Raw genomic sequence first — 12,861 nt, forward strand, 5'->3', positions numbered from 1 at the left:
CAGACACACATACACAGACACACATACACAGACATCCACAGACACCCATACACAGACACACATACACAGACACCCATACACAGACACACATACACAGACACACAGATACACAGACACACATACACAGACACCCATACACAGACACACATACACAGACACACATACACAGACACCCATACACAGACACACAGATACACAGACACACATACACAGACATCCACAGACACACATACACAGACACACAGATACACTTACACACACGACACACAAGAAACTCTGTCTCAGAAATAAATAAATAAATAAATAAAGGGGAGGCAGGTTGACCCTGATCAGTTTCCAGCTTGAATCTTCCTTTTAGCTTAGTGATTTTGGGGGTCCAAGATATTTCCCTTTCCCACCAGTCAGCCCCGCCCCAGCAAGCGCCCAGACCCCTGCCCTGCAGCAGGTGAGCGGGACAAGAAAGCACCTTGGATGAGAGGCGGGGCTTGGGTCCGGCTCCAGCCCCAGTCTGTTTCCTCATCCGTCAGGCAGATGCTGGTGGCTCCGTGATTATTTCACTGAGCACCAGATGTGCACACGTGAGGACAAGCGATGACAGCTCAGAAAGGGCAGGGGTTCCTCTGCCCCACCTGCCTCACCTGGGAAAGTTGTGACCACGCTGAGGCCAGGTTCCTGGGATGAACAGCGGGACATCTGTGTGCCATAGCTTATCCCAGACTCCTCCAATCTGGGCCTTGATTCAGGGTGGAGGCGATCATCCCTCCAAAGGTGCCAGGGAGCATCGGAAGAGGTTAGAGCTGAGCTGATGTGACCAGGAGCTGCTTGAGCGCCAGGTAGAGGCTGCTGATGCTTGAATTCCAGGCACAGCTTTGGGGCAGGGCCCTGGAACCCGAAGACCTGGAAGCGCTGCAGGCCAAAACTGCCCGCTACTAGAGAAGGGCCCAGGACCCACCCAGGTTGTAGCCCAAGACAGGGCTTGAGCAAAGACGGTAGATGAATATTTGCGAAGCCCTGGATGCTGCGTCCTCCTCCAGGCCCTCACGCGGGGGGGCCGGACACTGAGTGTGGGGGTCCTGTGCCAGGAATGGTGGCGATGCTGCCCTGGGGAGGGAGGCTGCATCTGCAGGTGTGGCCGGGAAGGTGCCCAGCATGGCTTCCTGTCTCCCCACATTCTTCAGCTGGGACCTGAGCCAGGCAGGGGCTGCTCTCCTCATCTTGTCATTCATAAGGACGGGGACTTCTGCCATTGGTTCAGCTGGCTCTGTCACTGTCCCTGCATCACATATGACAAGAGTGCCTGGTGCGGTGCAAGTGTAGATGGTGCCACTGGCCTCAAGGACACTCACTGGGGATGCCAAGGCCCTGCTAACCACTCACCTCCACTGCCCTCAGCAATGCGAGTCTGAGGCAGCAACCCTGGGCACGGCCCTGTGACCTGCAGCTGAGGGATGAGATAACTGAAGTCCACACGTAGACAGACACACAACACACATGGACACAAACAGCCATACACACACAGACACCCATACACACACAGACACACATGGGCACAGACACCCATAAACAGACACAGATGGACACAGACACCCATACACACGTATACACCCATAGACACACACAACACACATGGACACAGACACCCATACACACACAGAAACACATGGACACAGCAACCATGCACACACAGACACCCATACACAGACACACAGATACACTTACACACACGACACACATGGAGACACCCATACAGACCCCCATACACAGAGACACACACAGAAACACAGACACCCATACACACACAGACACCCATACACACACGACACACAGACACACATACACACACAGACACCCATACACACACAGACACACAGACACACATACACACATGACACACATGGAGAGACACCCATACAGACACCCATACACACAGACACACACAGACACCAATACACACACAGACACCCATACACACACAGATCCACCAACACCCATACACACACAGATACACACAGACACACACCCATACACACACAGACACACATGCACACAGACACCCATACACACACAGACACCCATACATACAGACACACATGGACACAGCACCCGTGCACACACAGACACTCATACACCCAAGGACACACAGAAACACACAGACACACACATGACACACTTGGAGAGAGACACCCATACACACAGACACTCATACACACACAGACACACACAGACACGCACCCATGCACACACAGACACATATGGACACAGACACCAAAACACACACACACACACAGACACCCATGGACACACAGATATACACAGACACACAGACAGCCATACACAGACACACACAGACATACAACCATACACACACACGACACACATAGACACAGGCACCCATACACACAGACACACAAAGACACAGACATACAGACACCCAAACACACACATAGGCACCTGTACACACACAAACACAGATACTTATACACACAAAGACACACACAGATGCACAGACGTCCATACACACACAAACACACAGACACCCATACACAGAAAGACACACAGACACCCATAAACACACAGAAACACAGGCACTCATAAACATACACACAACATCCATACACACAAAGACACACACACACACCCATACACACACACATAGACAACCATACACAGACACCCATACACACACAGGCACACAGACATACACAGACACACAGAGACACCCATACACAGACAGACACACACAGACACCCATACACACACAGACACACAGACACCCAAACACACACAGACCCACAGATACCCATACACACAGAGACACACACACAAACACACAGGCAGCCATACACACACTGACACACGGACACACACAGACACCCATACACACACAGACACAACAGACACATACAGACACCCACACACACAGACACACGGACACCCATACACACACAGATACACAGAGAAACACAGACATCCATACACACACACACAGACATCCATACACACACACACACAGACACCCATACACACACAGACACACAGACACCCATATACACAGACACACACACCTATAAACACACAGAGACACACAGACACACGTACACACAGACACACACAGACACACAGATACCCATACACACACAGACACACACGGACACACAGACATCCATGCACACACAGACACAGAGATACCCATACACACAGAGACACACAGACACCCATACACACACAGACACAGAGACACCCATACACACACAGACACAGAGACACACACAGACACACAGACACACAGAGACACACACCCATACACACCCAGATACTCACAGACACACAGCCACCCATACACACACAGAAACACAGACACACAGAAACACAGACACACAGACACATAGATACCCACATACACACACACCCATACCCACACAGACACACAGACACCCATACACACACAGAAACACAGACACTTGGACACCCATACACACACAGAAACACACACAGACACATAGATACCCATACACACACACACCCATACACACACAGACACCCATACACACAGACACACAGACACCCATACACATACAGACACACAGACGCACACAGACCCACAGACACCCAAACACACACAGACAGACACCTACACACGCACAGATACATACACACAGACACCCATACACACAGACACCCATACACACAGACACACAGACACCCATACACACAGACACACAGACACTCATACACACAAAGACACAGATACCCATACACACACCCATGCACACAGACTCCCATACACACAAAGACACACAGCACCCATACACACACAGACACACGCGGACACCCATACCCACACAAGGACACAAAGACAGCCATACACAGAGAGACCCACACGTAGACACACAAAGACACAAAGATATACAAAGACACAGAGACACAAAGACACAGACAGACCCACGGATACACAAAGACACAGGATTTGCGCGCCACTCTTCAGCCCCTGGGCTGGAATGCTCAGAATCCCCTTGCTAGGACCTGGCAATCCTCCTGAGTGTCCCCCTGGACCCCTTCCCCCACCCCCGGGGTCCTGATCCTTCCTCCTCTCCAGAACCCACGGGGTTCCCTTGGGCCCTCAGGCTAAAGCCCAGAGGGGTTCATGCCCTGGGGCAGTCTCAGCTCTGCCAACCTACCTCCACCTGCCACCTGTGCCCACGGATACCAACCCCGGAGCTCTCTCCTCCGCTTCTGCTTCCTTCTATGACCAGCCGAGTGCCACCCCCTCCCCAGAGCGGGTCCAAACCCTCCTCAGCGCTAGGGCACGTCTATGGCTTCAGTTTCCCCATCTGCGACCTCAACGCTCTGTGAGCTCTGGAGCAAAGAACCCTCCGAGTCCCTCGTTTAGACCCAGAAGGGAGGGAGGCCCCGGGGAGAGCTCTGTTCCACCTCAGTGGTCTGGGTGGAGCGGTGGCCAGGTGCCAACGTGGGTGGGTATGTGTCTGTGCAAGGAGGGGAAGGGCAGTGAAGAGCTGGGATGGTGCTCACCCGAGGTGTGGGGTGTGCTGGGCTTCCAGAGCGCCCAGGAGGGGGATCCTCTCCCTGGAGTGGGGGAGGTCAAGCCCAGGGCCCTCCCTCATGGACACGCCTGGGAGGCAGGTGAGTGGCGGGGGGTGGCGCAGGCAGCCCTAGCTCCGTGGGGTTGAGTGGGTCTGTGTGTGTATGAGATGGGGTGTCTGTGAGCCCCCATGGGTGCAGGTGGGGCAAGGGTGTGCAGACTCTGGGGTGGCTGGAGGGTGCCTGTGAAGGAGGGGCAACCCAGCCATCCAGTTCACTCTGCCCTGTCTGACAGGATGGACCCCTTTGAGGACACGCTGCGGCGGCTGCGGGAGGCCTTCAAGTCGGGGCGTACGCGGTCGGCCGAGTTCCGGGCTGCACAGCTCCAAGGCCTGGGCCGCTTCCTTCAAGAAAACAAGCAGCTTCTGCAAGACGCGCTGGCCCAGGACCTGCATAAGGTGGGCCGTGGAGGGCGGGCCCAGGCAGGGGCCGGAGCGGCATCCCTGTCCTCTTTCAGGAGGGTCCATGCCCCCTAGTGACTGGCTGTGTCCCTAGTTTTATCCCTGTTTGTTTAACAGACCCCTTCCCTGGCATGTGGAGTGTGGCAGGCACCTGACCTTCACTCCTGAACACTCACAGCCACCCTGTGATGCAGGCTCGATGGCTGTTCCCATGTCGCAAACGAGGAAACTGAGGCACTCGGGGGTTAACATCGCTTGCCCAAGACCACACAGCCAGGAAGTCACCGATCAGAATCGCAGCCATGCACAGTTCCCAGGGGACCGCAGTGCCTCCCATAGGAGCTGTCTTTATGTGTCCAGTGGTGGTGGTGCCTGCGTGTGCCCTCCTCAAATTCTAGACCCCTTCTGGCCTGGGTCTGGGCCTGACCTCTCTCAATTCCACCTCCACCACAGTCAGCCTTCGAGGCAGACGTATCTGAGATCATCACTACCCAGAATGAGGTCGACTATGCCCTCAAGAACCTGCAGGCCTGGATGAAGGACGAACCGGGCTCCACGAACCTGGTGAGTCCTGCTGGCAGGCGGCGGGAGGGAAGGGCAGGGCACCGGGCAGCTTTGGTCCAGGCTCCCTTCTGCCACCGAGGCCCCGGGCGAGTCACTGATTTTCTCGTCTTTCCTGGGATTCCATCGCACGGGGAGCTGAGGCCCCAAGTGTGCAGTGGGTGGGCTTTGGGGTAGCCCTTGGCAGGGCCTCACCGTCTGCCCTGTGCCTCAGTTCATGAAGTTGGACTCGGTCTTCATCCGGAAAGAACCCTTTGGCCTGGTCCTCATCATCGCACCCTGGAACTACCCCGTGAACCTGGTCCTAGTGCCCCTGGTGGGCGCCCTCGCTGCAGGTGAGGAGGGAGTTCCGAACCCCATGCTCTTCCTGCCCAGTAGCACCTCCCAAAAAGGCCCCTGGAATCCTGCCTATGAGGCACCCTCGGCCTCACAGGCCCTCTGAACCCAGTCCCTGGCTGGGCACGGGGACCCTGGGCTCCCCCAGTGACGTCCCCATCTGCCTCTGCAGGGAATTGCGTGGTGCTGAAGCCGTCAGAAATCAGCCAGGGCACAGAGAAGGTCCTGGCTGAGGTGCTGCCCCAGTACCTGGACCAGGTGAGGGTGGCCCTGCCCCGGCAGTGCCCAGCATCCCTATACCTCACCCCTGCAGGCTGAGGAGGCCCGGCTGGCCCCTAAGCCTGCCCCCGAGCTGCCCTGAGCCGCCCATCCTGCCTTGCAGAGCTGCTTTGCCGTGGTGCTGGGCGGGCCCCAGGAGACAGGGCAGCTGCTGGAGCACAAGTTCGACTACATCTTCTTCACGGGTGAGGGGGCCAGGCCAGGTTCCCAGAGTAGGCGGAGGGGATCAGCAGGGCAGAGGGTGGGAGGGCTGTGGAGGGAGGAGGCTGGGGCCAGCAGTGGTGACACATGCGAGCTGGAGCTGGCACAGAGGCCGTCTGCTTGCACAGGCCAGGCCCTGGGCACATTGGAGCAATTGGATCCTGGGGTGGCCGGGCTGGAGGCAGGTCCCAGTGTGTGAGCCACACCAGCCAGGAGAGCAGTGAGGCGGGCCAGGACTTTCTATGAAGAAAGCTGGCAAGAGTCAGGTGCCTGGAGCGTGTGGTCAAGACCAGTTGAGGATGGGGTCTCCTCACCGTGTGCCTAGGGAGCCCACTGACTCCAACACCTCTCCAGGGAGGAGCGGGGCCCTGGGCTGGGCCATCCCGCCTGGCCCAGGTCACTGAACGGCCACTCTGGTTTCCTTCCACACCCAGGGAGCCCTCGTGTGGGCAGGATTGTCATGACCGCTGCCGCCAAGCACCTGACACCTGTCACCCTGGAGCTGGGGGGCAAGAACCCCTGCTACGTGGACGACAACTGCGACCCCCAGACCGTGGCCAACCGTGTGGCCTGGTTCCGCTACTTCAACGCCGGCCAGACCTGCGTGGCCCCCGACTACGTCCTGTGCAGCCCCGAGATGCAGGAGAGGCTGCTGCCCGCCCTGCAGAGCACCATCACCCGTTTCTATGGCGACGACCCCCAGAGCTCCCCAAACCTGGGCCGCATCATCAACCAGAAACAGTTCCAGCGGCTGCGGGCACTGCTGGGCTGCGGCCATGTGGCCATTGGGGGCCAGAGTGACGAGAGCGATCGCTACATCGGTGAGTCCTGCTGCCCCTGCCACAGCCCACCTGGGCCAAGACCCCTCCTCACGGGAGGGCCCACGGCTGGGCCACGAGTCTGGACCCGCACCTGAAAGCCGGCCCCACTGTCAGAGCCCGGCCTTGAGCCATGGCTCCAGTGCCTTGACTCCGTCTCTGTGCTTCTGAGCCTGTGGCCTCACAAGGCTAAACTGATCCCTCAGCCCTGGATTCGCTGAGTTCGGATCTCAGGGCTCCAGGGCCCAGCGTGCTAAGATGAACTCCCATCCCCCCACCGGCTGTCCTGAAAGGCCACAACCTCAGATTCTCCGAGCCCACGATCCCCAGGTTCTAAACTCTGATGGCCCCGTCCTGAGCCCCCCAGTCTCCTGGGCCGTATGGCTCAGCAGCTCACGGGACACTGTGGCTCCAATATTCTGGGGTGCTGTCGCCTCATGAACCCCAAGGTTCTAAGAATCCCATCACCCCTGACTGTGAGACCAAGGTTGGGGGATTCTCTGGGCCCCACAGGCCCTGAGCAGGCTGGGGAAGACCTAGGGTCCCTTCTTGGCAGCTGTGGGGAGACTTTCTTCCCTAAACAATCCGAAGCCTAAAGCAATGGGAAGTCAGACCTTGGGATCCTGGCCTGGAGCCCTGGCCCGTGGCCCTGTCCCCATCTCTACCCCCACCCCTGGGTGCTGTCCTGACTGTGGCTCCAGGGCTGAGCGGTCTTTGGTGCCCGGCAGCCCCCACGGTGCTGGTGGACGTGCAGGAGACGGAGCCGGTGATGCAGGAGGAGATCTTTGGGCCCATCCTGCCCATCGTGAATGTGCGGAGCGTGGACGAGGCCATCGAGTTCATCAACAGGCGGGAGAAGCCCCTGGCCCTGTACGCCTTCTCCAACAGCAGCCAGGTGGGGGTGCGGCCGGGCTGGGGGCAATGGAGGGGCTGAAAGGGGCACAGACTGGCCCCTTTCCTTTCACAGCCCTTCCTAGGAGGGCTTTGGAGCAGCAGATGCCTCAAGGGTGACTATATCTAGGCCAGCTGGTACCACCGCATCTGGCGCAAGGATGCCTGGCAGAGAGGACAGGGTCCAAACCCACCAGGCATGTAGCGGGCCCGTCCTCTGTCCTGGCTGGTGCAGCCTGCACCTGGACTGTGCAAAGGTTCTGCATGGGCAAGCAGAGGCCCCGAATGGAGGTCAGGGACAGAGCAGAGCGGGGGCCTGATAGAGCCCAGCGGGTCGCGGTGGAGCCTGCAGCCCACACTGCAGTATCCTAACCTCACCGTTAGACTCAAGGCTGCCGGCCCCGCGGTCCTGCAGGGCTTCCTGGTCTTTGCGCCATGTTGGTATTCACCCCACGGCACCCCAGCCATCACTGAGAGGTGGTGTCCCCAGAAGACGCTTAGAGGGGAGATTATTGCCTGTTAGAGGGTGGAGGGGCAGGTGGAGGGGCGTGTGAGGATGAGGCTCACCTCCACTGTGGGACGTGCGGGGCTCAAGCCCTCTTCCCGTGACTGGAGCCCACCACCCACCTTCCCACTGCCCGGCAGGTTGTGAACCAGGTGCTGGAGCGGACCAGCAGTGGCGGCTTTGCAGGCAACGACGGCTTCCTCTATGTGTCTCTGCTGTCTGTGCCTCTGGGGGGAGTTGGTAGGTACCTGCCCATTTCCACCCCCAGGAAAGCTTGGCTTTGGTACCCCAGACCGAGGAAGTCCCTTCGCTCACTGTTCAACCTTGATCCGGGCCCTGGGCCTCTCAAGGCCTCAGTTTCTCTATCTGTACAATGGCTCTGTGAGTGGCCTGGCTCTCTCTGAGCTCCCTGCCAGCTGTGTGCCCCTGGCCAGGGCAGTGGCCTGCTGCTAGGGCTGCATGGGCAGCCTAGCCTCAGATCCTTGCTCTCTGTGCCCACCTAGGCCACAGCGGGATGGGCCGGTACCACGGCAAGTTCACCTTTGACACCTTCTCCCACCACCGCACCTGCATGCTCACCCCCTCCGGCCTGGAGAAGTTAAAGGAGATCCGCTACCCGCCCTATACCAACTGGAACCAGCAGCTGTTACGCTGGGGCATGGGCTCCAACAGCTGCACCCTCCTGTGAGCGTCCCACCCGGCTCCAACGGGTCACGCAGAGAAACCTGAGTCTAGCCATGATGGGCTTGTGCTCCCAACTCACATTGTTCCTCCAGACCGCAGGCTCCCCCAGCCTCAGGTTGCTGGAGCTGTCACATGGCTGCATCCTGGCTGCCAGGGTTGCAAAGCAAGGTCTTGCTTCTATCTGAGGGACGCTGTTCGAGAGAGGCCAAGAGACTACAGAACATGCCAAGTAACCTCACTCATCCCACCTTCCCCACTTCTAGCCCTTTGCTCTCTAGGTCAAGGTTGGCCAGGCCCAGTCCCAGGGGCAGCGTCACCCTGGAAAATACGGTGCCCTGCCTTCTTAGGGGCAGCAGCACTGAACGGTTGAGAGCGTGGATCCCTCCAGGCCTTTGCTCCGTCCTCTAGGCACACACGCACTTCCGCCTCTGCCCCATCCCAATTGTACCAGCACTGCCTCCCCCAGGGATCCTCTCACATCCCACACTAGTCTCTGCACCACCCCTCTGGTTCACACAGCACCCTGCACTCACCCACAGCAGCTCCATTCACAGAGAAAGCCGGGGTTTGCACCCCTCCACTGCAGAGTGTTGCTGGGACGTGTGGGCAAGTCCCTTGACTTCTCTGAGCCTCAGTTTCCTTATGTGAAAGTTGCTGGAACCAAAATGGAGTCACTTATGTCAAACTCTAATAAAATGGAGTCGGGGGGCCACAAAGAAGCCCTCACACACACATGCCGATAACAGGATTTATCACAAGACACTCCTGCATGTAGACCAGACACAGGGCATCTCGAAAGCACGTCCTCAAGACTGTAGTATTCCAGATGAACTCCAGACGCTGACCTACCATGGCCGTCTCCACCAGAAAACCATCGCCAACTCCTGCGATCAGCTTGTGACCTACAAACCCTGTTTAAAAGCAGCTTACATGGACTTCTGTCCTTTAAAAGCGTCCCTTTGGCTGTGGCCCTCTGTGTATGCCTGGGATCCTTCCTAGCACTCATAGCCCAGATAGTAATCCTCTGCTCTTCCCAAATAAATTCACCTGTTCTGGAGAGTCTGTCTCTCTGAGGTTGACACTTATCTTGTAGAATGGGGTTCCCACCCATCTTTGATCATAAAGGAAATCTCAGATTTAGAACTATGTTACCCAGGCTGCTCTTGAATTCCTGGGCTCAAGTAGTCTACCTCGGCCTCCCAGAATGCTGGGATTACAGGTGTGAACCACCATTCCCAGCCCACATTTCTTAAATATGGTGATTCAGTCCAAACCTTGGTAATACAATCGATGTTTCTAATTGTGTCCTGCTTACAGGGAGCAGGATTTGTTTTTCGTTTTTTGAGGTGGCATCTCATTCTGTATCCCAGGCTGCAGTGCAGAGGTGCGATCTCTGCTCACTGCAACCTCTGTCTCCTGGGTTGAAGCAATTCTCCTGCCTCAGCCTCCCTAGTAGCTGGGATTACAGGTGCCCGCCACCATGCCCTGCTAATTTGTTGTATTTTTAGTAGAGACGGGGTTTCACCATGTTGCTCAGGCTGGTCTTGAACTCCTGACCTCAAGTGATCCACATGCCTCGGCCACCCAAAGAGCAAGGATTACAGGTGTGAGCCACCACACTGGCCTAAAATGTTTCTTATCTAACATAAAAGGGTGCCTGGCTCTTAGCTGATTATCTCCTGGATCTGGAAAGAACTTTAAAAAAAAAAAAGGGAAAAGGGGATTCTCTACAGAATGTAGATTTTTCCCACAGGAGACAACTTTGCAGGGCAGTTTCAAGATATGGCAAGGAAATACATTTGGAGTTAAAGTATTTTGATTTCTTCTCTTTTTTGTTATGTGAGGTTATGCCAGAGTCAGGTCAGAAGGCAGACCACGCTAGAGGGTTAAAATTAAAGCCTCTCTGATGAGACTCTGTGGTTTGTAGGGTGTGACTCCCCAGGCCCCTTAGGGGGGAATTTGGGCAAAAGAAGAAAAAAAAAAATCACAAACTATAGACACTTTATGACAGAAAATTTCCTTGAATCTGGAAAACAAAGTAAGGTGATAGTCTCACATTTAAGTATTTGTATCAATTACTTAATTTCATGTAATTATTTTTGTTTTGTTCAATCTTTTTATTTTATTTTATTTTATTTTATTACCACAGAGTCTTGCTCCATCACCCAGGCTGGAGTGCAGTGGCACAATCTTGGGTCACTGAAACCTCCACCTCCCAGGTTCAAGCGATTCGCCTGTCCAGCCTCCTGAGTAGCTGGGATTACAGGTGCCCACCACCACACCCGACTAATTTTTTTGTATTTTTAGGAGAGATGGGGTTTCACCATGTTGGCCAGGCTGGTCTCAAACTCCTGGCCTCAAATGATCCATCCACCTCGGTCTCCCCAAGGGCTGAGATTACAGGTGTGGGCGACAAGCCACCCAGGTGCCAAGGCAAGAGACTGAGGGCACAAGCTGTTCCAGTATAATAATGAAAATATATAGAATAAGAATAGTTATACTAGAAATAGATTATAGATATGATTGTATATGAATATCATTAATCATTCATTTGTAGCATTACTCTTTATTCCAATATGATAATAATCTTTGTTCTACAATTATAACGTAGGGAAAACCAGGCCATACAGAGATAGGAGCTGAACGGGCACGGTGAGAAGTGACCAAAAGACAAGGGTGTGAGCCCTGTTACACCTGGGCAGGGCCACTAGAGGGCTCCCTGGTGTAGCAGTAACGCCAGCGCCTGGGAAGGCACCCATTACCTAGAGGACCTTGGTCTAGGGGTAGCGTCAGTGCCTGGGGAAGGCACCTGTTACTTAGCAGACCGGGAAAGGGAGCCTCTCTTTCCCCAGGGGGGCGGTGATTAGAGGAGACTCTGCTCCACCACCTCTTGTGGAAAGCCTGACATCAGTTAGGCCCGCCCACAGCCATCTGGAGGCTTAACAGTCTCCCTGTGATGCTGTGCTTCAGCGGTCACACTCCTGTTTCACGTTCATGTTACGCTCTGTACACCTGGCTCTGCCTTCTAGATAGTAGTAGCAGAATTAGTGAAAGTATTAAAGTCTTTAATCTTTCGGAGAAGAGCATAGAAGAAATAATGATGTAAGCTGTCCTCTGTCTCTCCGCCTCAGCTACCTAAAAGGGAAAGGCCCCCTGTGGTGGACACATTACTCGCGTGACCTTATCAATCACTGGAGATGACTAACACTCCTTACCCTGCCCCTTTTGCCTTGTATCCAATAAATAACAGCATGGTTAGGCATTCGGGGCCACTACCAGTCTCCGCACCTTGGTGGTGGTGGTCCCCCAGGCCCAGCTGTCTTTTCTTCTATCTCTTTGTTTGTGTCTTTATTTCTATGATCTCTCCTCTCTGCACACGAGGAGAAAAAATCCATAGACCCCATAGGGCTGGACCCTACAACAGGCGTGAGCCACTGCACCTGGTCAGTTTTTCTCAATCTTGATTTTTTTTTTTTTTTTTTTGAGACGGAGTCTCGCTCTGTCGCCCAGGCTGGAGTGCACTGGCCGGATCTCAGCTCACTGCAAGCTCCGCCTCCTGGGTTTACGCCATTCTCCTGCCTCAGCC

At 55.4% G+C, this 12,861-nt stretch overlaps 1 protein-coding gene across 2 annotated transcripts in view; it reads left to right on the forward strand.

Annotated features, from left to right (window-relative positions):
• ALDH3B2 (aldehyde dehydrogenase 3 family, member B2) overlaps positions 1-10,332 on the forward strand; it is a 13,991-nt gene extending 3,659 nt beyond the window's left edge. For both annotated transcript variants that reach the window (XM_011942336.1, XM_011942337.1), the window contains 9 exons: positions 4,835-4,997; positions 5,454-5,564; positions 5,776-5,896; positions 6,070-6,155; positions 6,280-6,361; positions 6,812-7,198; positions 7,924-8,090; positions 8,732-8,831; positions 9,095-10,332. In XM_011942336.1, coding sequence (XP_011797726.1) covers positions 4,835-4,997; positions 5,454-5,564; positions 5,776-5,896; positions 6,070-6,155; positions 6,280-6,361; positions 6,812-7,198; positions 7,924-8,090; positions 8,732-8,831; positions 9,095-9,279 — 1,402 coding nt within the window. In that variant the 3' untranslated portion in view covers positions 9,280-10,332. The remainder of the gene's footprint in view (positions 1-4,834; positions 4,998-5,453; positions 5,565-5,775; positions 5,897-6,069; positions 6,156-6,279; positions 6,362-6,811; positions 7,199-7,923; positions 8,091-8,731; positions 8,832-9,094) is intronic.
• Positions 10,333-12,861: the final 2,529 nt, after the last annotated feature.

Source organism: Colobus angolensis, unplaced genomic scaffold (genome assembly GCF_000951035.1).
Source record: "Colobus angolensis palliatus isolate OR3802 unplaced genomic scaffold, Cang.pa_1.0 Scaffold21, whole genome shotgun sequence".
Classification (NCBI taxonomy): Eukaryota; Metazoa; Chordata; class Mammalia; order Primates; family Cercopithecidae; genus Colobus; species Colobus angolensis.